This window comes from Nyctereutes procyonoides, unplaced genomic scaffold (assembly GCF_905146905.1).
Source record: "Nyctereutes procyonoides isolate TBG_1078 unplaced genomic scaffold, NYPRO_anot_genome, whole genome shotgun sequence".
Lineage (NCBI taxonomy): Eukaryota > Metazoa > Chordata > Mammalia > Carnivora > Canidae > Nyctereutes > Nyctereutes procyonoides.
The window spans coordinates 44,212,847-44,239,245 of NW_026575030.1; the positions used below are offsets into that span (position 1 = coordinate 44,212,847).

The 26,399-nt window shown below is 40.8% G+C and overlaps 2 protein-coding genes across 8 annotated transcripts; one reads left to right on the forward strand and one right to left on the reverse strand.

The window, feature by feature from the left end:
* Positions 1-5,303: 5,303 nt before the first annotated feature.
* GPR15 (G protein-coupled receptor 15) lies at positions 5,304-14,928 on the reverse strand. 2 transcript variants are annotated; one of them, XM_055316261.1, is made up of 3 exons: positions 13,935-14,928; positions 13,268-13,373; positions 5,304-6,932 (listed from the first exon to the last, which is right to left on the reverse strand). In XM_055316261.1, exon 3 carries the CDS (start codon positions 6,891-6,893, stop codon positions 5,811-5,813), a length of 1,083 nt encoding a protein of 360 aa, XP_055172236.1. In that variant the 5' UTR covers positions 6,894-6,932; positions 13,268-13,373; positions 13,935-14,928; the 3' UTR covers positions 5,304-5,810. The 2 variants fall into 2 exon arrangements, with proteins under 2 accessions (XP_055172236.1, XP_055172237.1); XM_055316262.1 differs by lacking the exons at positions 13,268-13,373; positions 13,935-14,928 and adding an exon at positions 9,470-9,491.
* A 472-nt stretch (positions 14,929-15,400) lies between these two features.
* Positions 15,401-21,952, forward strand: CLDND1 (claudin domain containing 1). 6 transcript variants are annotated; one of them, XM_055316515.1, is made up of 6 exons: positions 15,443-15,492; positions 16,315-16,365; positions 16,589-16,898; positions 19,100-19,207; positions 21,149-21,286; positions 21,427-21,952. In XM_055316515.1, exons 3-6 carry the CDS (start codon positions 16,607-16,609, stop codon positions 21,645-21,647), a joined length of 759 nt encoding a protein of 252 aa, XP_055172490.1. In that variant the 5' UTR covers positions 15,443-15,492; positions 16,315-16,365; positions 16,589-16,606; the 3' UTR covers positions 21,648-21,952. The 6 variants fall into 6 exon arrangements, with proteins under 6 accessions (XP_055172487.1, XP_055172488.1, XP_055172490.1 ...); XM_055316511.1 differs by having other exon boundaries at positions 15,449-15,492; positions 16,322-16,365; XM_055316514.1 differs by having other exon boundaries at positions 15,455-15,492; positions 16,300-16,365.
* The last annotated feature ends 4,447 nt before the right edge of the window (positions 21,953-26,399 follow it).

Genomic DNA, 26,399 nt, shown 5'->3' on the forward strand with positions numbered 1-26,399 from the left:
GTGGATGCCTGGGAGCAGGCTATTTGTTCAGTCTTTTAATAGGGAATTATAATCCATTTATATTTTTGTTGTGATCGTTGTATATTTACATATGGCTTTTTATTTTGTATTTCCTCTTTACTATGTGTTTTCTCTGCCTAATTTTCTTCTTTCTTGCACTCTGTCAAGTACTTTAGACTGAATGTCAGCAACAAGATTCATTTTGTGTGTGTGTGTGTGTGTGTGTGTGTGTGTGTGTGTATAAAAGAGAGGGAGAAGTCTTTTAGTGACCGCAATGTGCCTGTTTTGGAATCTCTCAGTTATGAAACAAATTTTCGCCTATCATCGTGCATTGTGTACAATAGACACTTTGCATCAAAAGTTTGATTTTTGAATTATTGACTATTTTCAAAGAATTCCACAAGTCTATGGCATAAAAGGCATAGATTTAAACCACTGACCTACGATGTGATGATCCATAAATGACCTGTTGGGTGAGGTCAAACATGCAGAATTGACCTTTCAATTCTGCTTTTTTTTTTTCTACACAGCACGCAGTAGCTCTGAACAGGTTATGCTGTATGAAGTTTATATGAAGTAAATGATATACTGTTCTAGAATTTGAAAATTTAGAGATTTGTTAAAGATTTGCAATACAAAGTTCTTAAATATTTGCTGTACGCTACAAAGACCAAAGTTGTTTGTTGAAGACTCTGCCTCAGAAAATTTTTTGGAAATTGAAAAGTCTTTAATCACATATATTTTTGGATGCATACTATTTTATTTGATCTAAGAACATCACAAGAATATTTATATCTTCTGCCTTGTATATAATTAAGAGCAAATAGAAGAGTGGATTTGTACAGTATAGATCATGAAGTGTTCTAGCAGGGAGAGTCGTTTATGTCTCATTGAACTTAAGAGTAATATGGAAATGAAATCTTTCTAATCAGAATTGGTAGGAGCTAGCAGATAAAAATGTTTTGTTCCATCAGAGTTGACATCATGGAGTACTCACAGATGAACCCTAACACTTATAAACACAACGGCAATAGGAAACTAGCTAATATCTTCCTAGGTAGCAAATAAGAAAGCACCAAATGATGTCAGGTTGATGATTACTTTTACTGGGTCTGCAGAGCATTATAAAAATATTACAAACTTTGTATCATAAATTCTCTAAATGGGCGACTTGCTTAAGTTAACTCTAACTTAATCACATGTGGTCAACTTTAAAAAGCTCCACCATAATTTCAAACTACCTTTGGATTTTAGAAATTTGTTACTCACATACTTAAATCAATAACTTTTTAGTTTAATAAAAATGTCTGTCAACTAACAGAATACTTCCCTCCTCCACTTTTAGACTAGTAAATGGACAGCTCGTGTGAGTATATATTTTACTATGACTTGACTTACCATAAGAGCCTTCACTTCATTACTAATTTGACACATTGGATATTTATTTATTTATTTATTATTTATTATTTATTTATTTGTTTATTTATTTATTCGACACATTGGATATTTAAAGTGGGTTTTTTTTTCTTTTTAATGTTGCAGGATGCAGTCTTAAGATGCATTTTTAAAATACATTTAAGAAGTGTTAACTCTATTGAGGAGATGGTAAAGACAACAAGAAGTGACAAGAGTAATTGATTCTAAAATGGATTTTTGTATCTGCAGTATAAAATCAGGTCATTGTTTTTCCCTGTACACACATGTAAAGTCTAGTCATAATTGTTAACTCAATTAGACTTGATTAATTGTTCACTCAATAGACTTGATAAAAACAAAAAGTATTAACTGGGAGAAAATCACTTAAAGCAAGAACTGGCATTTGCAAAGGACAGTCCAATCCATACCAGTCTCTGGGGAGAGCAAAATCCAATAACCATTTGCAAAAATTCTGATGGCTGGAATTATTCACCTGCTTTTTCTCCCTCTCACGGTGCTGGAGGCCATCATCTTGCTAGCTGGCTATACCAGTGGCTCTTTTACAGGTAAATTTGTCACTCTTTTCACATTGCTTAACTTCTTTGAATGAGCTCTGCAGGAAAACAGGCTTACTGCTGTTTGTGGCACCCACACCTGACAAGTCATTTCTCACTTTTGAGATTGCCAGGGGGTATAAAGGATGATTGGAAGAGTCAAGATGAATCATAGGAGAAGACTTTTTTCACTCAGCTCACCATCATACTTGCATTTCTGCATCTATTTAAACATTAACTTGTGACGCCTAGTAACATTCTACCCTCAGTCACGCACATAGATTTCCTTTAGGACAGCTATTCTCACTAGCATTAGTCTTACTCAGAGGTGACCTGGACTCATTAGAATGGACAATTTACAGGACTCCCAGAACCATCGGGTTAGTTTTAGCCTTTCAGCATAGCCCCAGTGGAGTGAATGTGTGTTTGCGACTATGTGCACCTCAAGAACATTGACTTGAAAATTAATTCTAAGTTATTTGATGACATCTTACGCAGACTTTCTTGGAGAGCCTTTCTGTGGTAAGTTCAAGAAAAATTGCTTGAGAAATGTTTGGAGAGATGATAATCCTTTTATGTTTGTCATTAAAAACCTGGCAACAGCTTTGGACCATGTAGACAAATGACCACAAATAAATTTAATCAGCAGTGATTTCCTCATTTATTTAAGTTTTATTTTGTTTTTCTAGCTTTAGATATAACTGGTAAGGCATGATTGTTAGGATGTCGGATTAATTTTCTAGAAATTCAGGGCAATGTGTGTTGACTTGTTTTAATAATAACATGAAATTACCACCAAGTAGCCCTTAGAGTAGTCTGAGGTAATTAAATCTCGATAAGCTATGTTTCTGCATGTATTTGTATGTATATATGTATATAAATACATTTGTTTATATTAAAATGTGAAAATATTATAGTTTAAAAATATGTAAAATGAGACCTAACCATATAATTTATTAAACCTTTTGATGCTATTATAATGTAAATTACATTTTTATACCAGAGGAATCCATATATGACATACCAACCTGAATCAAGTTTCGAACGTTTTACTGTCAGAGTTATTCTATCTGTAAAATTATGTCTATTTATCCTTCCATCAATAGAGCATTAAGAATATACAATATGCTAAGATTTTCTAACGCACAAAATTAGCATATCTACTTAAGGTATTAAAAAGTACAACAATATACTTTTCTTCGATGTTATTTTACATATTCTCAGCAAAAACGAAAGGGATGAAACAGAAGTAAGACAGATTCTCAATATTTGTTAAATGAGAGTGATTGTCACTTGATATTCCAGTTTGGATATTTTATTTTAAAGATTTTATTTATTTATTTGAGAGTGAGAAAGAGAGAGAATGCACACAGGAGAAGGTAGAGGGAAGGGCAGGCTCCCCACTGAGCAGGGAGCCCCAATGCAGGGCTTCATCCCAGGACCCCTAGACCAGGATCTGAGCCGAAGGCAGACACTCAACCAACTGAGCCACCCAGGTGCCCTTCTAGTTTGGAAATTTTAAAACAACACACAATAATTAATAATAGAAACCCAATAGCGTTTAACTAAAAATTTAAAAAAAACTTTATGAGTCCTATAATATCCTTGAGAATTCTATAGACATAGATATTGCCAAATACTCTTAGGTATGAAAGATTAAAATGATTTGGGCAATGGCCGTATATAAAGATGAAGCTGAACCTAATAACCCAATTTTTTTTTTCATTTCCGAACAAATGCTTTACTTGATTGATTGAGCTATTTTTTTTTAAAGTAGCATTTCTCAAGGACACTTATTTTCCTGATTAGTAATAGTGCTTTTGCAGATTTGTTTTTAAAAGGAGGTGTCTTCTACTTTCTATATTTTGTTTAACCTTTGGAGACCTATTTAATTGTTTTGAATTCAGTTTTGAAGTTTTCCAAGAAAACCTTTTTCATATGATTTATAGTCCTTTTTTCTATATCTATGACAAAGTATTAAAAGGCTGTTAATATCAATATCAATATCGATGTGTCGATAGCAATACAACATAAAATACCTAAATAATAAAATATTATTTAATAGAAGTTTAAGAGATTAACTGACTAAATTAACTGATTAACTGGTTAAATTAACTGACTTATAAAACCAAAAACTGGGATGCCTGGGTGGCTCAGCGGTTGAGCATCTGCCTTTGGCCCAGAGCATGATCCTGGAGTTCTGAAATCGAGTCCCACATTGGGCTTCTGCATGGAGCCTGCTTCTCTCTCTGCCTGTGTCTCTGCCTCTCTCTCTCTCTCTCTCATGAATAAATAAAATATTTTTAAAAAACCCAAAAACTATATTTTTAACTTCTAAATAGATTATAAGAATATACCCAATATTTGAGATTTCTCTTAATCTGATAGATACATGGGATGACCTTGAATTACTTAGCCTTTGAAAATATTCTAAGCCTTCTCTGATTTCCAGACCTAATATTTAGAAGTAAAGTAGTAATTCATTTGAGTCAACACTGACGGTCAAAACATAACCCACTTTCTCTTGAATCAAAAGATGTTTACAATAGTATGTTTTCTGCAGCAAAGCCTTTTGTGGTTGCTGCTAACTACATGTATTTCACTTCAAAGTCTTTAACGGGAATATAGGTATAAGTAGACTCAGTAAATATTTATTAGGTGAAAGAATTCAGGAAAGTCTCTGGGGTTGGAAAATGTGCATAAAACACCAATGACACCTTCATTATGGATTTTTAACTTCAGCTGAACACAGAGCATCCTGTCTTTCTATACTACTGAATCAGGTCTTGAAATTATATATAGCAAGCAAATAATGCTACAGGGAATGTGTAGCACTAACATTTTAATTAAAATACAAAATGATAACCCACATGATGGTGTAGCTAAGCATTTGATGCCCTCCAATTATGTTAGTACTAACATTTTCATTTGATAACTGAATAACTGGGTAATTAAAACCATGTAATTAAAGCAAAGTCATATCCTAATTTATTAAGTCAATGAAAACAAAAGAACGTAGTAAAACCCTATTGAAAAATAGTTACTGTACTATTATAATGAGATACATGTTTACCAATGTATCTTACAAGGAAACTTTGTCCTATGCCCTCTGGTGAAAATACTCTAGAAGACCAGACCATAAAGTAAGTCCTGAATCATAAACAGAATACAAAGTGATTTTATTCCCATGAGGTTTTTTTTTTTTTTTTTTTTTTTTTTTTTTTTTTTTTTTTTTTGCCAGTCCAGAGTTATTGTGAATGACACAGGGTGAAAGATGACACTAGGAGACAGTAAGGAATCAATAAACACACTTTTAAAGATTAAGGCCAGACTCTTACTTTGTTACTCAGTAACAATTCACTACAGGCCACAGGTACAGTTTTTGCTACCTGCGTTGTCACCACAATTCTCATCAGATGAAAATCGGGAGAATCTTTCAGATGTAGTCCAATAGGAGCCTGATGTGAAGGGTGGAGTGGATCAAGGTACCATGGTTCTTGGGAGAGGAAAAGGCCTGAATGTGCACAGGCAATTGTGAAGAAAGGAGTTTTCGGCCAGAACTCAAGGACCCTAGGAGTCGTATTTTACGTGTATTTTACGATTGACGAGAGTCAAAGAAGGCCGCTCTAAAAAAAACCCCAAACAAACAAAAACCCCAAACCAGCATATGATCCAATTATATCCATGAACGCAGGGCTTTTCAGTCATTGCTTTAAAAATGAACCCTTCCCTGTGTTTACCAGGCAACATGAGTAGCATCAGCAATACTTCCCCCTTTCTTTGTTGCCGATACGAATTAACTGTCCAATCCACCAACAGAGCTTAAATTGTCACAGTCAGCTAGAGTGACACAGACCTCTTCCTCCTTCTGGTAAAATCCTCTACGTGAATGAAGTTGGAGAGAGCCTTAGTGAGGTGACTGTCTAATGTCTCACTGCTGCTCCCAAAGTCATAGTTCTTGACGCAAGGGCACAGGCAGCGCACGATGGCCCGACGGATGTAGCTGTCAAAGACATAGTAAATGACAGGGTTGACACAGCTGTTGGCAAACGCCAAAGGCCCACTCACCTCCATGCCCAGCTGGAGAAAAGCTGAGGAAAAGTAGACTTCCTGCTGCAAGCCAGACACGATGGCCAGGAGCTTGAAAGTATTGAAGGGCAGCCAGGAGAGCACAAAGGCCGCCACGACAATGAAGATGATCTTTATGGATTTCCTCAGCTTTTTGTTGTGCTTTCCCGACTGCTGGTAATGGGCACACAGCTTCCTCACGATGCAACAGTAGCAGGTGACAATGCTCACCAGGGGGACAAAGAAGGTCAAAACTAGGGCCACCAGGGCCCAGGTCAGTTTCGTGGAAGTGGCCCTCTTCTCTGCACAGTATGGCTTTTCTTCGATCAGGGTGAGTTCCCTGGACAGGACGGTGGGCAAGGCCAGCAGGCAGGAGGCCAGCCACACAAGGGCGCAGGCGGCGTGCGCGCAGTCTCTCCGCCGGAGCTTCCTGGACGTGGCGGGCCGCACGATGGCCAGGTAGCGGTCGAGGCTCATGCAGGTGAGCAGGAAGACGCTGCAGTGCATGTTCACGGAGATGGTGTAGGAGCTGCCTTTGCACAGGAAGGCGCCTGTCCTCCACAGCCCGAAGGATGCTTCCTTATCCACCCACAGGGGCAACGTGACAAGGAAGACGAAGTCCGACACCGCCAGGTTGGTGATGAAGATGTCAATCAGTCTTCGGCTGCCCCGCTTGAAGTGCAGGGCAGCGATGAGCACGAGGTTCCCCAGCACTCCGGCCACGAACACGGCCGTGTAGAAGATGGGAAGGAAGACAGACGTGTAAGGACTGTGCGAGTGGGCGGCCTCGACATCAGGATTGTCGCTTGTAGCCTCGAAATAATCCAAATAGACTGGCGTCGCTTCTGGGTCCATCACCAGATAGCAGCAGCCCCAGATCTGCTATTTTCTTATCTAGGGAGTTTTTGTACAATTTTAGAAGAAATCTCAAGGCGGCTTCTTTTTTATACAGTGGCTGCCTCTTCCCCATCACCCTGGCCACCCCACCCCTTAAGAGATCTTGGGACAAGCGTGAAAACAGACATGAAAAAAATGCAGTTTCTACCAATCCTCAGAAGGCGCCTACAAGGAACACCACCCTGATTGGTGTTTGGTGGTTGTGGTGTGGTTTTCCTTATTTGCATTTGCCCTGGAGACTGGGGTGCTTTTTGACTTCTGTCTTGAAGGTATTGTTTGTTTCTTTAAATCCAGAAATCAAAAAACAAATTAAATTTTTTTCCCCCTGTACCTACTTTGAAGACATCCTTCCTTCTTTTTTCTTTTTGACACTGAAGATCCTTTTGATCTAACTTTCTGTTACACATACAAGACACCACTTTCTTTCAGAATTTTAAGGTAACGATGACATCAAAGTGAGGAAAATAGTCTTCGCTGCCGAAAGAGTGAACTAATAATTTCCCAAATCACACCAGTCAATGTCTGGAGCATACATAATGATTTCAATTAGGGTATGAGATTCTTGCCACTTCTTTGGCTTTTTTTTTTTCAGTTCACAAACAATTCTGTTTCATTCAATGAGTTTTAAAAAAATCCTCCAGAGACTGGGAACGAACGTGTCTCGTGCTGTTGTTGTCTGTAACAATTTCCCACTGTCATTAGCACAGTAACCTGCACATGGTAGGTGCTTTGGAAATGCTAGTTTATTTGAATTAATTAGGAAAACTCTTGGTTTTGTGATCCTGTGTAATTAGCAAGTGTGTATTCGTTGAGGTTCAGCTGTAGGCATTTTTGTTATTTGTGTAGCTTATAGGCACAGGTTTAAAATTACTATTTTTACACTCTGACCTGCTATTGTAATTCAATCAGTGAGGTTCCCTTTGGTGAGGCAACATCCTTGATTAGGAGATTTTCTCCCTACTAATCCTCCAGTAACTATCCTTCAGCCGACTCTAGGTCCCCTCTGATCTCTTCAGCACACCTCGCCACTGCAGCAGTGATTTTTTAGCTTTTGAGCTACTAGGTTTTTTTTTTAAGTACCTCCACACATCAGTGAACTTCACTTTGGGGATTACTGACCTAGCAAGAGACAGACCTCTAGGAAGTGACATTATAATGCAGTTGCTGGTACAGGCGAGATAGAAGAAATATCTTGGGTACCTTCAAAACACTTAAGACCCAGGCCAACATCAGAAGGACCCTATCCTATTTTTCTCTCACCTATTCTTTTTCCTATTAGGAAAATGACAATGAAAATCTGAAACTGACTCCATCTCCTTCCATCTTTCTTTCTATAAGGCATGCCAGTGGATTAAAAACACGATTGTTAAACATGTAAAACTGTTACATATAAACACGTAAACTGAATTTTTATTTCTCCCACGATTCATATGTTGAAAACAGTGATCCCGCTCTTTTTTTTTTCCTGATGTGTTCTAAGGTTATCACAGGCTCAGGTGCGTGTGGTCTAGGGCAGGGAATAATGAGGGTTCCCCAGCTCTGGGGCAGCCCAAGCAAGTCACTTGGAATTTGATTCATGACTTGGCTCTGCCTCCTTTTGTGTCCCTGGCAGCTCTGTGTTGTTCGTGAGGGGGCGTATCCTTCCCTAAGTATAGGCTGCAGATGAGAGAAACTAATTAATGCTTTGACATTTCTGGGATAGGAATCTTTCCCACTGAGTAAGCCTTAAATATTTAATAGAATAATTCATTTTGTCAAATACTTTGAAGTAGGACAATATTTACATGACAAGGATTGATAGGGTCAACATAGAATATTTAAATACCATATCTACATATGTCTCTAAATATCTGTATCTATTTTTCTCGTGTCTCAAGAATTCCCCACACCAGTGTTTAAAATGGAAAAAAGTTCATGTTCATACTGTAGAGGAAAACATCTGATCTACATTTATTCTGCAGGCCTTCAATTTTCTTTCAGCATTCAAACGTTGTTGACTTATTGATGTAAACTATCACAAATGAATCTGACTTCCTCACTAAACTTTGAAGCAGCTGTAGACCAAATGTTTTGCTTTACCATAATACAGTCACTCTGGATTATTATGCTATGTTGCAATACGAGAATATCTACCATGTATCACAACTATCCTGGGACCCAAGTCAGAAAACAAATGAAGTGTGTTGAGGCAAAAAAGGGAACAAATAGCCTACTCCTGGGCTTTTAATAACTCAGAGTGCAAAGCTATTATAGGACAGAACCCACAATAAAAACCAACAAGATAAAGTAGGGGAAGTCATCATTCTAAATAAGCTTGGTGCAACGGTCATTTTTGGAACTTTGAATGCTCTCTGACATAAACATGAGGATACTAACAACAAATAATCAGCTACACATAGACCAAAACTCAGAAACCACAACCAGATATCATAAGCCTGTGAAAAGGCAGCAAGAACAAGGTGATGACCAAAAAAAAAAAAAAAAAAAAAAAGAGTAAGGTGTAAATATTTATAACTGAATGACAACACACACACCCACTTTTAAGAATTGTTTTTACAGAAAAAAAATGCTCAACTATCCTTTATTTTATATACAAGAATATAAATAGACTTTATATTCTATTTTATATGTTATGCTTTCCATCCCTGGCAGGGATAATTGCTTCCACCTTTGTGTTCTCTAAGTACTTTTTACAATACTGCTTATTAAGTCCTTATTAGCTTATTTTACATGGTTAGTTGTTTTGGTGTCTGACCTCTCGAGCTGATCATGAGCAACTTGAAGGGAGAGACCATCTATTACCTCTTCACTGTCTCTAGCACATGGGAGTTACCCAACTGAAGTCTTTTTTGGACTCCCAGAGCCATTGTTTTGAACCAGTAGTGCCAGGCCACATTTCCCCATTAGAGTCATCAGGGATGACTCCTAAATTGTAGTTTTCTGAACCTTGTCCCAGCTCTACTGAGTCAGAATAATTTGGAGTGGACTCCAGCATATTATATTTAACAAGCCTTCAAGGTGATACTTACACACACCAAAGTTTAGAATCACTGTTCTAATTTATGTATGTCAACCAACTTCATATGTCATGCTTTGTTATTATTTTGGCTAACTTTTTTTTTTTTTCTCAAATCACCTCTACACTTGAACTTCTTTGCAATTTTCTAGCCTGGAGGTTGCAAAACTTTCAGAATTAACTTAGATGTCTGGGCCCTCCTTATTCTGCATCTCAATTCCTGACATATGTTCAGAATCGGGTCAAATGTCAAAGATGGGGAGAGTGTAAGGTGAGATACCTGCTGAAGTGAATGTATTACCGCACGTCGCAGGTCGGCTAAGGTTTTGTGTAAGTACAGCCACCCTAACAGGCATTATTGCATGTTACTTCTGTTTTTCCCATCAATCACTCTGATCCCTCCTATTAAGTAGGGATCAATCAGATGATGCAGCAAATAGCACAGCAGAAAGAAAGGATTCATATGCTCTACTAATGTGTTCCTGAATAAGTGACAAAGATTATGAAGCAAAGTGTTTTGTTCTTCATTAATCTTCTCGGTCAGAGTGATTCATTTGTTCATTTGTTTGAAATACTCTCTTGTCCATTTCTTTCTTAAAGGTTTTATTTATTTATTCATAAGAGACACACATAGTGAGGCAGAGACACAGGCAGAGGGAGAAGCAGGCTCCACGCAGTGAGTCCAATGTGGGACTCGATTCCAGGACTCCAGGATCATGCCCTGGGCCGAAGGCAGGATCTTAACCGCTGAGCCACCCAGGCGTCCCTCTCTCGTCCATTTCTTGCTTAAGTATCATAAAGTGTATGGCCATTTAAAACAGGCCAGTTTAAGAGATCTGTTTATGTTCTAAGAGTCAGTGATTTTTTTTTCTTTGGACAATTACTTGGAGAGTGTAGTATAATGTAATGTAACATATCATGCCAAGTTAAGCGGCACATATTTGCTGTTAACCAGGGTCCTCCCCTCGTTCCCTCACTAGATTATTTCCTTTGGTCCCCCATATTGACATAAACAAAAGTGAAGTTCCTATGTTAGGCACATATACTTCAGGCTTCTTCATAATAGTTGGTTTAATCTGGATTTAGCGGGATGTCTGGGTGGCTCAGAGGTTGAGCGTCTGCCTTTGGCCCAGGGCGTGATCTTAGAGTCCTGGGATTAAGTCCCATATCAGGCTCCCTGCATGGAGCCTGCTTCTCCCTCTGCCTGTGTCTCTGCCTCTCTCTGTGTGTCTCTCATGAGTAAATAAATAAAGTCTTAAAAAAAAAATCTGGATTTAGGTTGTGCATAACAAAAATGGCATTTATTTATATTGGTGTCCTTGGTACCCAGCACAGTGTCTGGCATACGACAGAGAGTCAATATTTGTAGCTCTGGAATGAATCATGCTTGAATTTTGAATTATTCCCAATGAATACGGACTTTTCACAAACTTTTTAGACAACTTTTGTTTTCCATGATTATTGTTGATCATTGAAACAGCAAAGGCCTGTGTGGCTGTATCTTTTCTAATCAGAAGCATAGGCCCTTCCTCTTTTCCTTTATCCATCTGCATTTCCCACAATCTCTGTCTTCTTGTACATCGCTGGAGGTGTAGATACACGAATCTCCCAATGAAACTTTAACATGTAGCTCCATGACAATGATATTTTGGAGTTATGTTATTCTTCTACCAGCAGAATTATGAATCATAAAATTTTAGGGCTTCAAGTAATTATTACTGATCATCCAGTATATCTATTTTATGAATGAGAACCCTAGGACTCAGAAAGGATCACTTACCAGGACGCCTGGGTGGCTCAGCAGTTGAGCATCTGCCTTTGGCTCAGGGTGTGATCCTGGGGTCTGGGATCGAGTCCTGCATCAGGCTCCCTGCGAGGAGCCTGCTTCTCCCTCTGCCTGTGTCTCTGTCTCTCTCTGTGTGTCTCTCATGAATAAATAAATAAAATCTTTTTTTCTTAAAAGAAAGGATGACATACTAAAGACTCACATTGATTATATTAAAATAGAGAATAATTTAAATTTAAACTTCTCACCTGCATTTGATCCATTCACTGTCCTTCGGAAGCATGGAGATCTAAACAACTATTGTTGTCTGTGTAGTATTTGACAGAAATTGCTAAAATGAAGGGAATTTTTTTTTTTTAATGAAGGGAATTTTTGATGCATTTTTCTTTCTGCTTTGTCCTTGGTTAATTTTGCCATTGTCCTATAATGAATTGGTCCAAGGAAATGCAAAGATTGATACATTTTTCTGAGGAAGGCTGTTGACTAGAACCCCACCACTTGCATATATTTCTATTTTTCTGCTTTTCTGCATTCCAAAGTTTATAAGGAAAACAACCAGGACAAAATCATATGCAAAAAAACATAATGTAGGAGTATCTTTCTTAAGATAATTTTTAGTTTCAAAAATGTGTGATTAAAAATAATATTTAAGTGTATTAGAGAATTTGGTATTGAAGGGAATTCTCACATAAGGAGTCATGACATAAACCAATAATGTAAATAAGTTATAATATCTGCATATCTAGATTTTCAGTTATTGGATTTATTTAAAATATAGTGTAACCAGAACACCTTCCTGCTGAAACTAGAACCATCATTAACAAATTAAGCCAGAGGTCTAGTTCAACTTTATTCTTAGTTACTTATTTATTTTTTAAGAGATTTTATTTATTTATTTGAGAGACAGAGTAAGCAGGGCAAGGGGAAGAGAGAGAGGGAGAGGGAGGGAGAAGAAAAGAATCTCAGGCAGACTCCATGCTGAGCACTAAGCCTTCCTCAGGGCTTGATCCCACAACGGTGAGATCATGACCTGAGTGGAAACCAAGAGTCTGACGCTCAACCAACGGAGCCACTCAGGTGCCCCTCAACTTTATTTTTAAACCTAAATATCATAATCTGTACCTGGTTACACTAAATCATCCTTAACATTTGTGTAAATATGTCAGGCCAGCCACTGTTTCCCAAAGAGCAGAGTAAGGAATGGAAGCAGAAATTTAATGAACTCCATTAATTTTTAGGGATTTATTTTGCCTAGCCACATAACAAGCAAGCACCTGAAACAGAAAACAGAAAACACCCAAGAGGCAGAGAGAAATGAGAAATATGGTTATGGGCTTGGTGGTAATAGTGTCACGAGGCAGTTCAAGTCCTCTGTGCCGAGTGGGCAGGATGGTTGCAACTTCAAACTCACAGACACTTGCAGGTCCATATTAAGTTGTGAGTGAAATATGTCCTTGTTCTCTACACATTCTGCAAACTTGATGGATGAAAGCGGCATCTTCCTTTACAGGTTTCCCCAGAAACACCTACCTCCTGAATCATGAAGAGTTATGTGTGCTATGAGCCCAGCCCGGGAATCTGGTCGTGGCAAGTCTTTCCTAGTCAACTGCAGTTAGTCCAGAGGTTCAAAAACCTGCTGAAGTGAGCAGAACATGTACCTCTATTAATGGCTTATTTCCAGCTTCTAGAGAGAATCAGAGGCTTTTAGATGCTGTTTATAATGACTCTAACCAAACATTATAAATAGTCAACAAATATTTGCAAACACCAAGAATTTAATGATTGTTAACTATGCCCCAGGCCCTGGGTTTGGATATTTTATATGCATTTTTTCATTTAATCCTCACCATGGTCACTTGGGAAAGGGGGTATCATCAGCACTCATATTTTGGAGAAAAGAAAACTGAGATTTAAGAGGTTATCTAAGTTGTCTAATGTCACAAACCTAGTCAGTGCACCTCATCATTCAAGTCGGTTATTCACCCTGGGCTCAGCTTCCCTGACTATGAATCGAGGTGTTGTCTTCCTCTTCCTCTTTCAGACTTCCCTTTTACCTGGGTTTATTTACCATGTGATTTCACCAGAGAGATAGTTCTGAAGGTAGGGGATTTCTAATGGAGGCCAATGGACGAAGATATTTCCTGGTATTTAAACAAATTTGGGAATCAAATTGCACATAAACACTTTGCCTACGTACCTCCACCACTTTCTCTAGTTGGTGCGTCTGACAAAGTTCTCCTTTGATCAGGCATTCTACGTGAAAATCCAGTTATATTTTAATATTGTATTGGCTATTACCTTATTTTATTTATGACCTGGATACGAGTATCAGTTGGCCAACTCAGGCAAAAGAAATATAACTCCAGAGGAACAGATACCATCTGTCAGGATGGTAGGAATTTAATATCAACTTTGAGATGAATTGCAAGGCATTTGGGGATGGCTCGGGTCTGAGAGCTTTTCTGGTCCTTGCGTTAGCGGTCTCTGTAGGTATCTGTTGAGAAATGCATCATTTACATGCCCTCGGTCATGTTCAGGGGTCCACACACACTATGGCGAAGAAGTCTCTGCTTTCTGTCAACGAATTTCTGTGCAATACTTGGAGGCTTAGAGTCATTCTGTTACTGCCGCGAACGCATGGCCATCTGCAAATTCTGAGGCTGTCCGTGACCTTTTTTGCTTAAGGCCACATTCCCCCAAATTCAGTCTTTTTCACACTACCTAAACAATTTCTCAACTTCAGGTATTTTTTGACATATCTGGCATCGTCAGTATTATAACTTAACACTTGAATTTCACTGGAATTGGTTTTAAAATGAAACTTTACTACCTTGAATAGAAAAACCAGTATCACTCGCCATGAAGAGAAGGCAGCCACTGACGTAAGCCAGGCGAAACCCAAACAGTGTCGTTCCATTCTAGACGGGCCCGTCAAGTCACATCCCTCCCAGTCTACACTTCAGCAGTAAAACCAGAAAGACTATCTGCCTCAACGGGGAGAGAACATAAATAGGCTAATATTTCAAGAGTGCAATCTTCTTGCTGTTGACACGGTTAGAGGTAGGGTGTGTGACAAGGGAGAGCACAGGACTGGGAAACCTGTTTTGTCAGTGGCACGCAGTGACTGGCGGTGGTCAGGGACAGGTCGTCTCGGTCGGCGCAGCTGTGTTCCTTCCTTCCTAGAAAATACGGTGCCAGGGACGCCCGGGGGGGCGGGGGGGGGGCGGGGACGCCCGGGGAGGGGGGACTCGGCGGTGGAGCGCAGCGCCAGCCTTCGGCCCGGGGCGTGACCCTGCAGACCCGGGATCGAGTCCCACGTCGGGCTCCCCGCATGGAGCCTGCTTGCTTCTCCCTCCGCCTGTGTCTCTGCCTCTCTCTCTCTCTCTCTCTCTTTCTCTCTCCATTAATAATAAAAATAAACAAATAAAAAGAAAACATACGATTCCACCCGCGCTGCGGCGCGCTCCGGGGCACCCGCCTTCCCTCCGCAGGGGACTACAACCCCCACAGTGCACCGCGCGGCGCCAGCCATGCGGGCCGCCGCCTCCCACAGCTCTGCGTCCGTCCCTCCTACAACTCCCACAAGCCCCCTGGGCCGCGGGGCCAGGCCCGGCGTCGGGTGGAGGCGGAGGCGGAGGCGCGGGAGTTATGGAGGGGGCGGGATCTGCAGGGAAGTGCGTCAGAGAAGGCGCGGGGAGAGTAGGGCGCTGTGGTCGGAGCCGGAGGGGGAAGCTGGCGGGGCCCGAGGATGGGCGGTGAGTGAGCGGGGTCGGCGGCCGGCGGGCGTTGGCGGCGCTCTGAGGAGGGGCGGGTCCCGCGCCGCGGCGGGCTTTCCCCCGAGGGGCCTGGCGCCCCGGGCCCTGGCCGCGACCTGGCCGCGACCTGCCGTGACCCGGCCGCGACCCGGCCGCGACCTGCGCGGAGACGGCGCCGGGTGTCCGGCCCGGGCCCGGGCAGCCGGCCGCCCTGGGCGCCGGCACCTCCGGGGGGTCACCGAGGGCCCCGGGATGGACGGGGCCGGGCCGGGGGCGGGAGAACCCGGAGCAACTTCGGGAGCGGAGGCCCCGCCGCCTGCGAGCCCCGCGAGCGCTGCGGCCGCAGGGGCGAGGCGGCCCGTGCGCCCCGAGCGCGCTCCTTTTGCCGGATTCAGTTTTCTTTCCGGCTGAGGAGGGATCTTTCAGTTTGCGGGTGCGGAGATGCGAGAGTGTGTGTGGGGTGGGGGGGGGGTGGGGGGGCGAGGGGCGGAGACCCGGAGACCCGGAGACCCGGCGGCGCCCCGGGAGCTGCAGGCGGCCCAGCCTTGCCCGCAGCCCCGCAGCCCTCAGCTCCCCGCCGGACCGCTCCAGACTCGCCACCTCCACCTCGTCGGAGGTTTTCCTCCTCGGAGGCATCTGGGAGGAGCCAGTGTCTCTGCTTCCCCGCACTCCACGGCCCGAGAACCCCCCTCAGTGCTCTGCAGCTTGAATGAAAATTGAGACTGTCGCGAAGACTTGGTGTCCGGCGCCCCGCTGACCCCGAGCATGTGTGTCGTTCGTACCTGTGATGTGTATGTCCGTTTTCAGTGTTGTCTGTTTCAGTGTGCAGGTGATAGACTAGAGAGCAAGACCTCGGTCTCCGTAGCATCCTGGGTATGTGAGCATCGAATAAGTACCTTCGTGATCATGAGTTTTTATTTTGAACTTAAGAACACGCTTGCCCTTATTTGTTTTTATCGCTTAACGACTGCGCGCTTTGCTTTAAGGGCCGAGGGGTGGGGAACAGGATAAAGGGCGATTTTGAGAGAGTTCCTTCCAGAATAATCTGTATTCGTCCTCGAAGTCTAACTCTCTGCTTTCTCCGACTTTCAAACAGAGCAGTCTGAATGCCAGAATGGATAACCGTTTTGCTACAGCATTTGTAATTGCTTGTGTGCTTAGCCTCATTTCCACCATCTACATGGCAGCCTCCATTGGCACAGACTTCTGGTATGAATATCGGAGTCCGGTTCAAGAAAACTCCAGTGATTTGAACAAAAGCATCTGGACCGACTTTGCCAGTGACGAGGCAGATGAAAAGACTTACAATGATGCGCTTTTCCGATTTAATGGCACCATGGGATTGTGGAGACGGTGTATCACTATACCTCAAAACACATACTGGTATAGCCCACCAGAAAGGACAGGTATTTCTCTTATTTTAACTTCTGTCTATTTCACCTACTCAAAAATAAACAGTGTTGTGATGATGACCCACTTATGTATAAGCAGGTTTGTGGGTTGTTTTTTTTTTTTTTTTTTCTCTCCAAAGAAATAGACCTACGTTGTCTCCTCTCTCTCTCTACCACATACATTCGCTGCCCAACTTCTGTGATTTAGCGTGATACTCGTTAATAGTGGTTGGATAAGTGACTGTCCTTATCTTGAGAAAGCCATTTTAAATCTCTGTACTTAGGAAAGTTCTTTTTATTTATCTCACACATGTCATGAGGAAATGATTTGAAAAATACATCGGGAGACTTAAAATATTTGGTAATTGGTAAAAGGATTAGTATCCAGATCAAATCAACAAATACGAATTGATAATCTCTTTCTGTGTTAGCTGTGTTTTGATCGTTATTGCCATTTGCCCTGTGAGTCTTAGAGGATAGAATTCGACTGACATTCTTAACATTAAAAAAAATTTTAATTCTCAGTTATTAAAATGGAAACTCTAGAGCTCTTTCTAAGGAACAACTTCTAGTTTTCACTTATGATTACTTTTGTTGACCACTTATTGGGAAGCACTGTATTCAGTTCGCAGCACAACAGTTACCATACATCAAAAGGACAATCGTTGTGATTATATAATGGAAAAAAGAAAGTAGTTTGGGGGAGGGTGAAAGTTGGGGGATTGGTTGAAATTAATTGTAAAATGTTCTGGTTCTAATTACGAGAGTATAAGAGCATTTGATGTTTGAATCTTACCAATCATTTTTCATTCATTCAACAAATATTACATGCCTCCGTATCCCATGTAGTACGTCAGGGAAAAAAAAGTAAATACCTTTAGTCCTGGGGAGCTAACATTCTAATAAGGGGTGCAGGCAGTAAACTGAATAAGCATAATAGTATAAACAGTAGTTAATTTATAGTATAGTAGAAGATGATGCATGCTATGAAAAATGCAGCAAAATAAAGGGATTTGGAATATGTAGAGAAGGGGATGTGATGGGCGTAAGTTCCGATGTTCAGTAGTATAGGAAAGAAGATGTCACCTGAGTAAAGACTTGATGTAGATGAAGGAGTTGGCTATATGGAAAACTGCAGAGGGAATCGTTTAGGTTGGAAGGAACAACCGCAAGGGCCTCATGGTGGGAGCATGCCTGAAATACTCAAGGACCAGCAGCGTAGCCACTGGGCTGGAACAGAGGGAGAGGTGGGGAGGATTGGGAATGCTGTCAGAAATTACTCTGGGAGTAGGGCAAACTTTGCAGGATTCCCTGGGCATGATGAGGGCTTCGGTTTTTGCTTTTTTTTTTTTTTTTAAAAAGGTTTTATTTATTTATTCATGAGAGAGACAGAGAGAGAGAGATTGAGAGAGAGAGAGGCAGAGACACAGGCAGAGGGAGAAGCAGGCTCCACGCAGGGAGCCCGATGTGAGACTCGATCCCAGGACCCTGGGATCACGCCCTGAGCCAAAGGCAGATGCTCAACCACCGAGCCACTCAGGCATCCCATCGGTTTTTGCTTTGAATGTGGTGGAACTCTGAGCCGAGAAAAGATGACCTGGTCACCTGGACAGATGTGTTGAAACAGGTAGGCAGTAGGCAAAGATGGAAGCCAGAAGGCTATTGCACAAACCCAGGTGAGGGATGCCTGTGACGTAGGCCATGGTGGTGGCACTGAGCAGTGGTTGGATTCTAGACAGGTTCTGAAGATAGGCTCACTGAGGATTTCCTGGTGGGATAGATATATGTGGGTAACAATGACTAAAGTTTCTGGTGTGAGGAACTAGAACGATGGAACTGTCATCACCTGAGATGGGAAGATGGCTGGGGGGAATAGGTTTGGGATAGAAAAATTAAAGATCTTATTTATTTCTTTGTCTTCTCCTCTTTTCTAGTCTTCTTGCCTATATCTATTCTCATTCATTTTGCTGCTCCTACTTTTCCTTTTTTTTTTTTCCTTTCTTGTGCCCATGTCTTAACCCCACTCCTGACAACTATTGGCATCCACTGGGCATCTGTAATCCCATGTGTCACTCAAGGCCAAAGAGGTTGCTGTCCTCTGGGAACATCTTTCTATATCACTTTTTATTTTTATTTCAAAGAATAATTACTGAAAGGGATTTCTGTTAAATGTTTATGATTAAAACAACAAGCAATCATTGTTATTCGTGTTCCAGAGTCGTTTGATGTCACAAAATGCATGAGTTTCACGCTAAATGAGCAGTTCATGGAGAAATTTGTTGATCCTGGAAACCACAATAGTGGGATTGATCTACTTCGGACCTGTGAGTACATGTACATTGATCTCAGTGATACAATTGGTGGAGGGGGGGGGGAGGAAGGAAATACATTTTCTGTTCATTGATCTCTGATACTGGAACAGGATGAGTCAGTACATCGCATCAAATTGAAATAAGATCTCTAATGGTATCCCAGTGAACTCTGTTCTGTTGATAACATTTTAAAGTTAAGATACACACTTAACCAACTTGCAAATGTGAAGTTGAGAGAAGCAGCTAACACGTTGGATGATAGAATCCAGATCTCCCCAAATATGTTATTAGTGGGCCCTTTTAAAAAGTGAATTTAATAGGGATGAATAATAAATTCCTGCATTAGAGATAAACAGTTCAGTTACCCGAGTTTAGATAGGGGTATGTGAAGAAAGTTGACTGCAAGCTGTATGGGAGTCAAGAGTCAAGGCTGCCAAAAATGTTAATCCAGGTTTAGGTGGTAGCAACAAAAGTGTAGATATCAAAAACAAATGAAAATATTTATTAGGAATTATTCTATTCCTTGATGGTCAGACTAGGAAATACTGTCTTCAGATTTGGACCTGGCATTTAGGCTGTAGAGACTTACTGGAGCTTGCTCACAAGACTGACCATGCCATGAAGAGAAGCATTGAGTTGACCCTTGAACAACATAGGGGTTAGGAGCACCGACCCCTGGATGCAATTGAAAAATCCATGTATAACTTTGACTCCCCCAAAACACAACCACTAACAGCCTAGGGTTGATCAGAACCCCTACCAATAACCTAAAACACTCCATTGACACCTATGTTGTATGTTGTAGTATATGGTATATTCTTACATTAAGTTAGAGAAAAGAAAATGTTATTAAGAAAATCCTAAGAAGGAGAAAATACATTTACGATACTGTTCTCTTAAAAATCTGCATAGGTAACCTGCCGTTAAACCCGTGCTCTTCAAGGTATTCAATTTTGTATTGCGAATATATGGAAAGAAGTCTATTACTAACAGACTTTGAAGGGAAGTTGGAGAAAAAACTTCTGTGTAGTTCAAGAAAGTAAAACTAGCACTAGAGAGTAGACTTTGGTTTAGAATTGAGACTAATATAGTACTAAAAATTAAAACAATGTAAAAATGGAAGGGGATGCTTTGTAAAGGCATCGGCTTTCTTCACCTGATGTTGAGGGAATTTATGATAATTACAGCTGCCATTTGTGGAGTGCAGCGATCCTCTGCTTTGTGCTTTATGTATAGTCTTTCAACAGATCTTTTATAATCACTGTTCATTTCCTTATTCCTGCCTTGAGATCCTATAAGGATATAGATTCATTTGTATGTAGAGCCAGAAAGTTTTGCTTCAAGTGCTGGCACTCCCACTTACTGTGTGTTACCTTGTACAAGTTATTTATACCTCTTGCTTCAGTTCACTCATTTATAAAATGGAGAATAATAGTGCTTCCTAAAAAAAAAATAATAATAGTAGTACTTCCTTCCTAGGGATTTTGGGAGGATGACTATATCAAGCATAGGTAGAGCAGTGCTTGACACACAGTGAGCCCTCAGTAAGTGTTAACTGTTAGTGTCCTTTTACTTTCACCAGGTAGGATCCTTTGGGGCAATTGCTTTAGAAAAGAAACCTCAATATTACTTGAAAGAAAGTATTCCTTTCCCACTTTTTAAAAAAGATCTTAAAACTTATTTTAAAGAAAGAGCATGAGTGGGGGAGCGGCACGGGGAGAGAAAGAGAATCTTAAGCGGACTGCCCACTGAGCAAGGAGCCCAGCTCAGTGCTGAGGTCACCACCTGCCTCAGAAAGCAAGAGTGGGGTGCTTGACAGACAGCGCCATCCAAGGGGCCCCTCCTTTTACACTTTTTGAGAAAAGATCTAATTAGTATATAAAAGAAATTGTCATTGTGAAAAAACTGTCTGAAATTGAGGTAACATTTCTTTTTTGTCTTTTTCAAAATTAGATCTTTGGCGTTGCCAGTTCCTTTTACCGTTCGTTAGTCTCGGTTTGATGTGCTTCGGGGCTGTGATTGGATTTTGTGCTTGCATCTGCCGAAGTTTGTATCCCACCATTGCCACGGGCATTCTCCATCTCCTTGCAGGTGAGGCTTGTCAGTATACTTAGCTCTTCCTCCTCCATAGAGACAGAGGGATCATAATCCTTAAACACACGCAGTGTTGCCGTGCTGCCTGAAAAGCTCTCACGATGCTCTTACCTTGTTATGTTTTGTTCTCCCCCAAGGTCTGTGTACCCTGGGCTCCGTGAGTTGTTATGTTGCTGGAATTGAGCTACTACACCAGAAGCTAGAGCTGCCTGAGAATGTGTCTGGTGAATTTGGATGGTCCTTCTGCCTGGCGTGTGTTTCAGCTCCCTTACAGTTCATGGCTTCTGCTCTCTTCATCTGGGCTGCCCATACCAACCGGAAAGAGTACACCTTAATGAAGGCATATCGTGTGGCATGAGGGGGAAGCTGCCTGAATTGCAATTGCCATTTTTATTATTTTTCAATATTGATATTTTTCCTTATCTCCCTTTTCCCATTGTTTTTAATTAAAAAGAATTTTTTTTGTGGATATACCATTTTATCCTGAAAATCCATTCTATTTATTCACAGAGACAGTTGTTTCTTAATACCACTAAAACTTATAAGCATTATTCTGAATGATTCCATCTTTTGCACAAACTAATCTAGGTTCAGAGTCGAGACAGCCAGAAATGGGTAGACACCTGGGACAAATTTGTGAAAGAAAATTGATAGGGGAAAATTGGCCCCAAGACTTCTGCTGATGTCAGTTAGACTTTTCAGTAAATAACTGTTCAACTAGAAACTCTTTAGTGTCTCTGAGAAACTCATTTTGTCAAGACTTAGGGTCACTTTGCTGTTGTAGATAGCCAGTCAGCCAGAACATTAGTGCTATATTCAAAGACTTAAGCTATATAAAATAAGGAGACTATCTGAGATCCTTTCCCCCCAAATACTGGCATAAAGTTTATTCAAGGTGAAATATGGCAGCTGTTTATCTATACTGTGTCTGTCTACAAGAAAGGAAGTGAAAAATACAGTGTTTACTTGAAATTTTAACTTTGTAACTGCAAGAATTCCAATTCAGCCAGACAAGAGGATTAACCTTATTTTACCTTTTTTTAATTTTTTTTTTTAAACTCTCCTTAATATGTCAGTAGGATTTTCAGTACAACCAAACCATTTTGGAATTTTGCTCCTTGCCTCCTCACACATCAGGCTCATTAAGAGTGCTTTCTTGTAACACTACTTTGGGGTCACAGAGTAAAATTTTCCAACCGCTGTCTATTTATTCCAGCTCAGTACCATGAAGAAGGTTCAACCATAATGACCCTCCGGAGCTAGGAAAACTACCACAAGACCTAAAGCTTTGGCTGGTCGTTAACTTCCAACTATGGTCTTTATTTCTTGTGGTGAAATGATGTGCCTTTCCTTGCCTAAATCCCTTCCTGGTGTGTATCAACATTATTTAACATCTTCTAATTCAGTCATTTTTTTTTTATAAATATGTCTATAAACATTGAACTTTAAAAAATCTTATTCCATTACTGTAGCACTTGACAGATTTTAAAAAAAAATGTAACTTAGTAATTTCTTACAAATATCCTAAATCTGTCTTTTTTATAAAAATAAAATAATAAATGAGAAGAAACTCAATTGTGTATACTGTCTGAGTTGATTTAAATCTCAATGTTTTAGGATAAAGAAGTACAGGATTCTGAACGATATCTCTGGTTCTCTGGAAGATGCTTTGTTGCTGAGGTCTCTGTTTTATCTTCCAAAAAATAAGGGAAGCTCTTGCCCCCCTTAGAAAACGAGGCTCTTTATCCCTTTAAGATTTCAGAGTTTAAAAGCATGTTTTCACAGTAGTTTGTGATCTCTAGGTATCGTATTTAACGTGGCTAGATTTTTTTTTTTTATAAGGTCCTGTAATGGCTGTGGATGTTTGTGTTGTACAGAGATAATCAGGTCCGCTTCTGACTTAACAACAAAGCCAGTACAGCCGATTATTGCCTCTGCAGTTGCTGGTTACTCCCTTTTCTCTCTCTTCCTCCCTCCTGAGGTTTGCATTGTCTTTCAGCACCTTTGGTGGAAGGTAGAAAAGCTAAGTAAACATACAAAATGCTTGGGCGTGGGGTTTTAAAATTCTTGACCAAGGTGGCACTTTTGTGTTGGGAAGATACTTATTTTGGACAATGCCCCCGTCTCTTCTTGTCACCCCAAAGTTGTCTGTGACCATCAGTCCGACATCAGTCTTTAATATGCACTGTGGAAACAGTATCGGACTTTGGGGTTAGAGCCTCACTGGCAGCATCCTGAATTCTGGAAAGCCAGCACCATAAGCCCTGGTGTTGAATATGTGTCGTCGATAGTTCCAGCACATTTCAAAATAGCCGAGGTCATCCTTTCTTGCAAAGGCTTTTTTTCTTTGGAAGACACGGGTCTGTGTTGTTTCATTTGCCGTGAAAATTAGGTTTTCAGCTGTCTTTTGTTTCTCTTCAGGTAGAACCATATGAAATTGCTGACATTTGACATTTTTTATTAAAACTGATCATAGAAAAATCAGTGGCAAGTAAAGTGTTCATTTCTTTTTCACCTAATCTTTGAAAGCGACCCCCAATGTTAACTCTTAAGTTTTTCAGGGCATGAGTTTTATGGCAATTTAAGAAACATGTTTTAAAATCTTAGGATTCCTAATCTCATTAGATGATGTGAATAAATATCTTTTATATCTTTGTTGGTAAAAGATTAATTTCAAAAATTTTTAGAGATAGCCATAAAAACAGTAAAAGTTGACAGTAAAAAGGGCAGAATAATCCTAGAATTTATTCAGTTAATGCTGTGCACCCACTATCATGATACTCTGGGGTCTCAATAAGTTAATGATGTAAGTTAAGAGTCATGCATTAACATTTACCTGCTCAGAGCATTCCTGTGTGTGTGTTGGGAGGGGACAGAGTTGCTAAGTCACTTAAAGGAGGACTGATGTCACACCAGTGAGAAAAATGAGATGACCGTCAAACAGATCAAATTTAGTTTGTTTTTCTATTCCAGAGATGTCACCAAATTGCAGACCAGCCCTGTTAAAACTTACAGTGTAGGCTCAGTCATGTTCAGCTGACTCTAAGAAGATGGTGTGAGGACATTTTAAAAAGTAACCTTCACGTGAACTCTCACCAGAAATGAAAACGACCTATTGGACTAACCAGATTTTGCCTGTTAACAAAACTTCCTGAGATTTCCTAGCAAGTAAATGGCTTAGCTTTGAAGACACAAATTAAGATTTCACAAGCTTGACGCAACTCTGCGCTGGCCAATATAGGTGGAGTCTTGTCCTCCTTCAGCCTTCTATTCATAAGGGAATAATGATTCATATTTTGAAAAGAGAGGAATAAAACAAGGAAACATCTGTGTATAGGAATTCTTTTCCTATTGCTCACTAGGTGTTCCAACAGACTATCCTACTGAGATGCATCTTCCCTTGGATCAAATTGTGATGCATGCCAGTGTCTTGCCACTTTTAAGTTGCAAAAAGAATGAATTAGATTATTTGCTCTATGGAAGAAATTGCCGTAAGAGTCATTTAAATCTTCTTCAGGTGCTAAAAGTTTTGTTAGCAAAGTTAATATGTTTGACATATTAACATTTACCCCCTTCCTGCAAACTTACATTAAGGTGAGATCCAGTTCATATTAGTTTCTACCTTTGCTGTGTTTTCAAACTATGAAATTAGGAGAAAAAAGTAATTCTGGTTTGTCTTCACCTCTGAGAAGACTTGACTTGTTGGGTGACACCTCACCTTTCATCTCTCACTCAGTGTTTCAGGGTGTGAACATGACCTCAACTCTCCTTCAGCCCTCCCACCCCTCTCAGCCTCCTAGGTGTCTGCTCCTGGTTCTCTCTATGCAGCTCGTGTTGTCAGTGGGCAACCTGGACTCCCACGTTCCCATAACCTCCTACAGCCCGTACGTACTTCACCATCCTTAGGCCTGAGGCTTCTCTGTGCTATCCAGTCTTCTTAGTCTCAGTCTCAAGATACCGAGGACGGCTGTTCAAAACCAGTGAGCTGATTCTGTTTAAAAAGTTATGCTCTTTGACTTTGCTCAACAATTTAAAACCATCTCCGACTGTTGATTGATTGATTGTAGTGGATTATATATTTTTAAAATTTAAATTCAGTTTGCCAACATGCATTGTAACACCCAGCGACTTTCTATTTATTATTATTCCTTACCACACATTATCGAAATCTCTACAAAAGTTAGGTGTTGGAAACCCTTATTCTGCTTCTTCAGCTTCCACAGCAGGAATTTTATGTTCTTTTTAGTGAGGGAATACTGGAGTGAACTCTTTTAGTTTCTCCAGTCGTTTTTGCTCCTTCCTAAAAAAGAAAGAATACAGTATGATCGGAGATACTGCTAGGATCATGCACAAAAGGCAGCACCGTGCGCAATGGTTAAGTTTCTAGCTCAGGAGACGTTCTGGAACACTAAATTTGTAATCCCAGGTCTGTCACTTAGCCTTTCCAAGCCCCACTTTGCCCATCTGTGAAATGCTATGATTATCACACCTGCCTCATACAGTTGCAGTGCAGATTTTGTAAATCGCTGAACATAAAGTAGCCAAAGAACGCTCTTTCTGACGGGCTGCATGAAGAAATGGAAGAGTTTACCAGGCGGACCAAGCGGTGGTTCTCAGCCTAGGCCACACAGTGGAATTGCCAGGAGAACTTTAAAAAATACTTGTGCCACAGAGATTTTCTGATTTATTTGGTCTGGGGGGTGGCCAGGTCACTACTATTCTTTAAACCTTTCAAAGTGATTCCGGTGAGTAACTTGTGTTTGAGAACTATATTTGAAACTACATTTAAAGGCAAGTTATAGGATTCCCTCTCTCCTCGGCAGATTGTTAGAGAGGGACACTGGGCTCTGTGCAGTCAACAGACCCAGCATGGTGCCTGCTTTCTAGAAGCTATTTCTTTGCTGTGCTTTGCCGCACTCTCTTCTGCTGCAAACTGGCCCTTCGAGGCAAGCTCCCATTGTCACACCACTGCGGGATGGAGATGTGCGTGAGGAGTGTGCCTGCAGACCCCACACCCTCCCAGGGCTCGCCCCGAGGTTTGGATTTGGCAAGAGGTATTAGGAAGCCTCGTTTGTTTTGGCTTCAATCCCAAATGACTTTCTTTATTCCA

Excerpts from the sequence above, each read along its gene's own strand:
- GPR15 (XM_055316261.1), bottom strand. The coding sequence starts at position 6,893 with ATGGACCCAGAAGCGACGCCAGTCTATTTGGATTATTTCGAGGCTACA.
- CLDND1 (XM_055316510.1), top strand. The coding sequence starts at position 16,258 with ATGTGTGTCGTTCGTACCTGTGATGTGTATGTCCGTTTTCAGTGTTGT. Across the intron at positions 19,208-21,148 it reads GATTGATCTACTTCGGACCT|ATCTTTGGCGTTGCCAGTTC; the intron begins GTGAGTACATGT and ends TTTCAAAATTAG. Across the intron at positions 21,287-21,426 it reads CATTCTCCATCTCCTTGCAG|GTCTGTGTACCCTGGGCTCC; the intron begins GTGAGGCTTGTC and ends TTCTCCCCCAAG.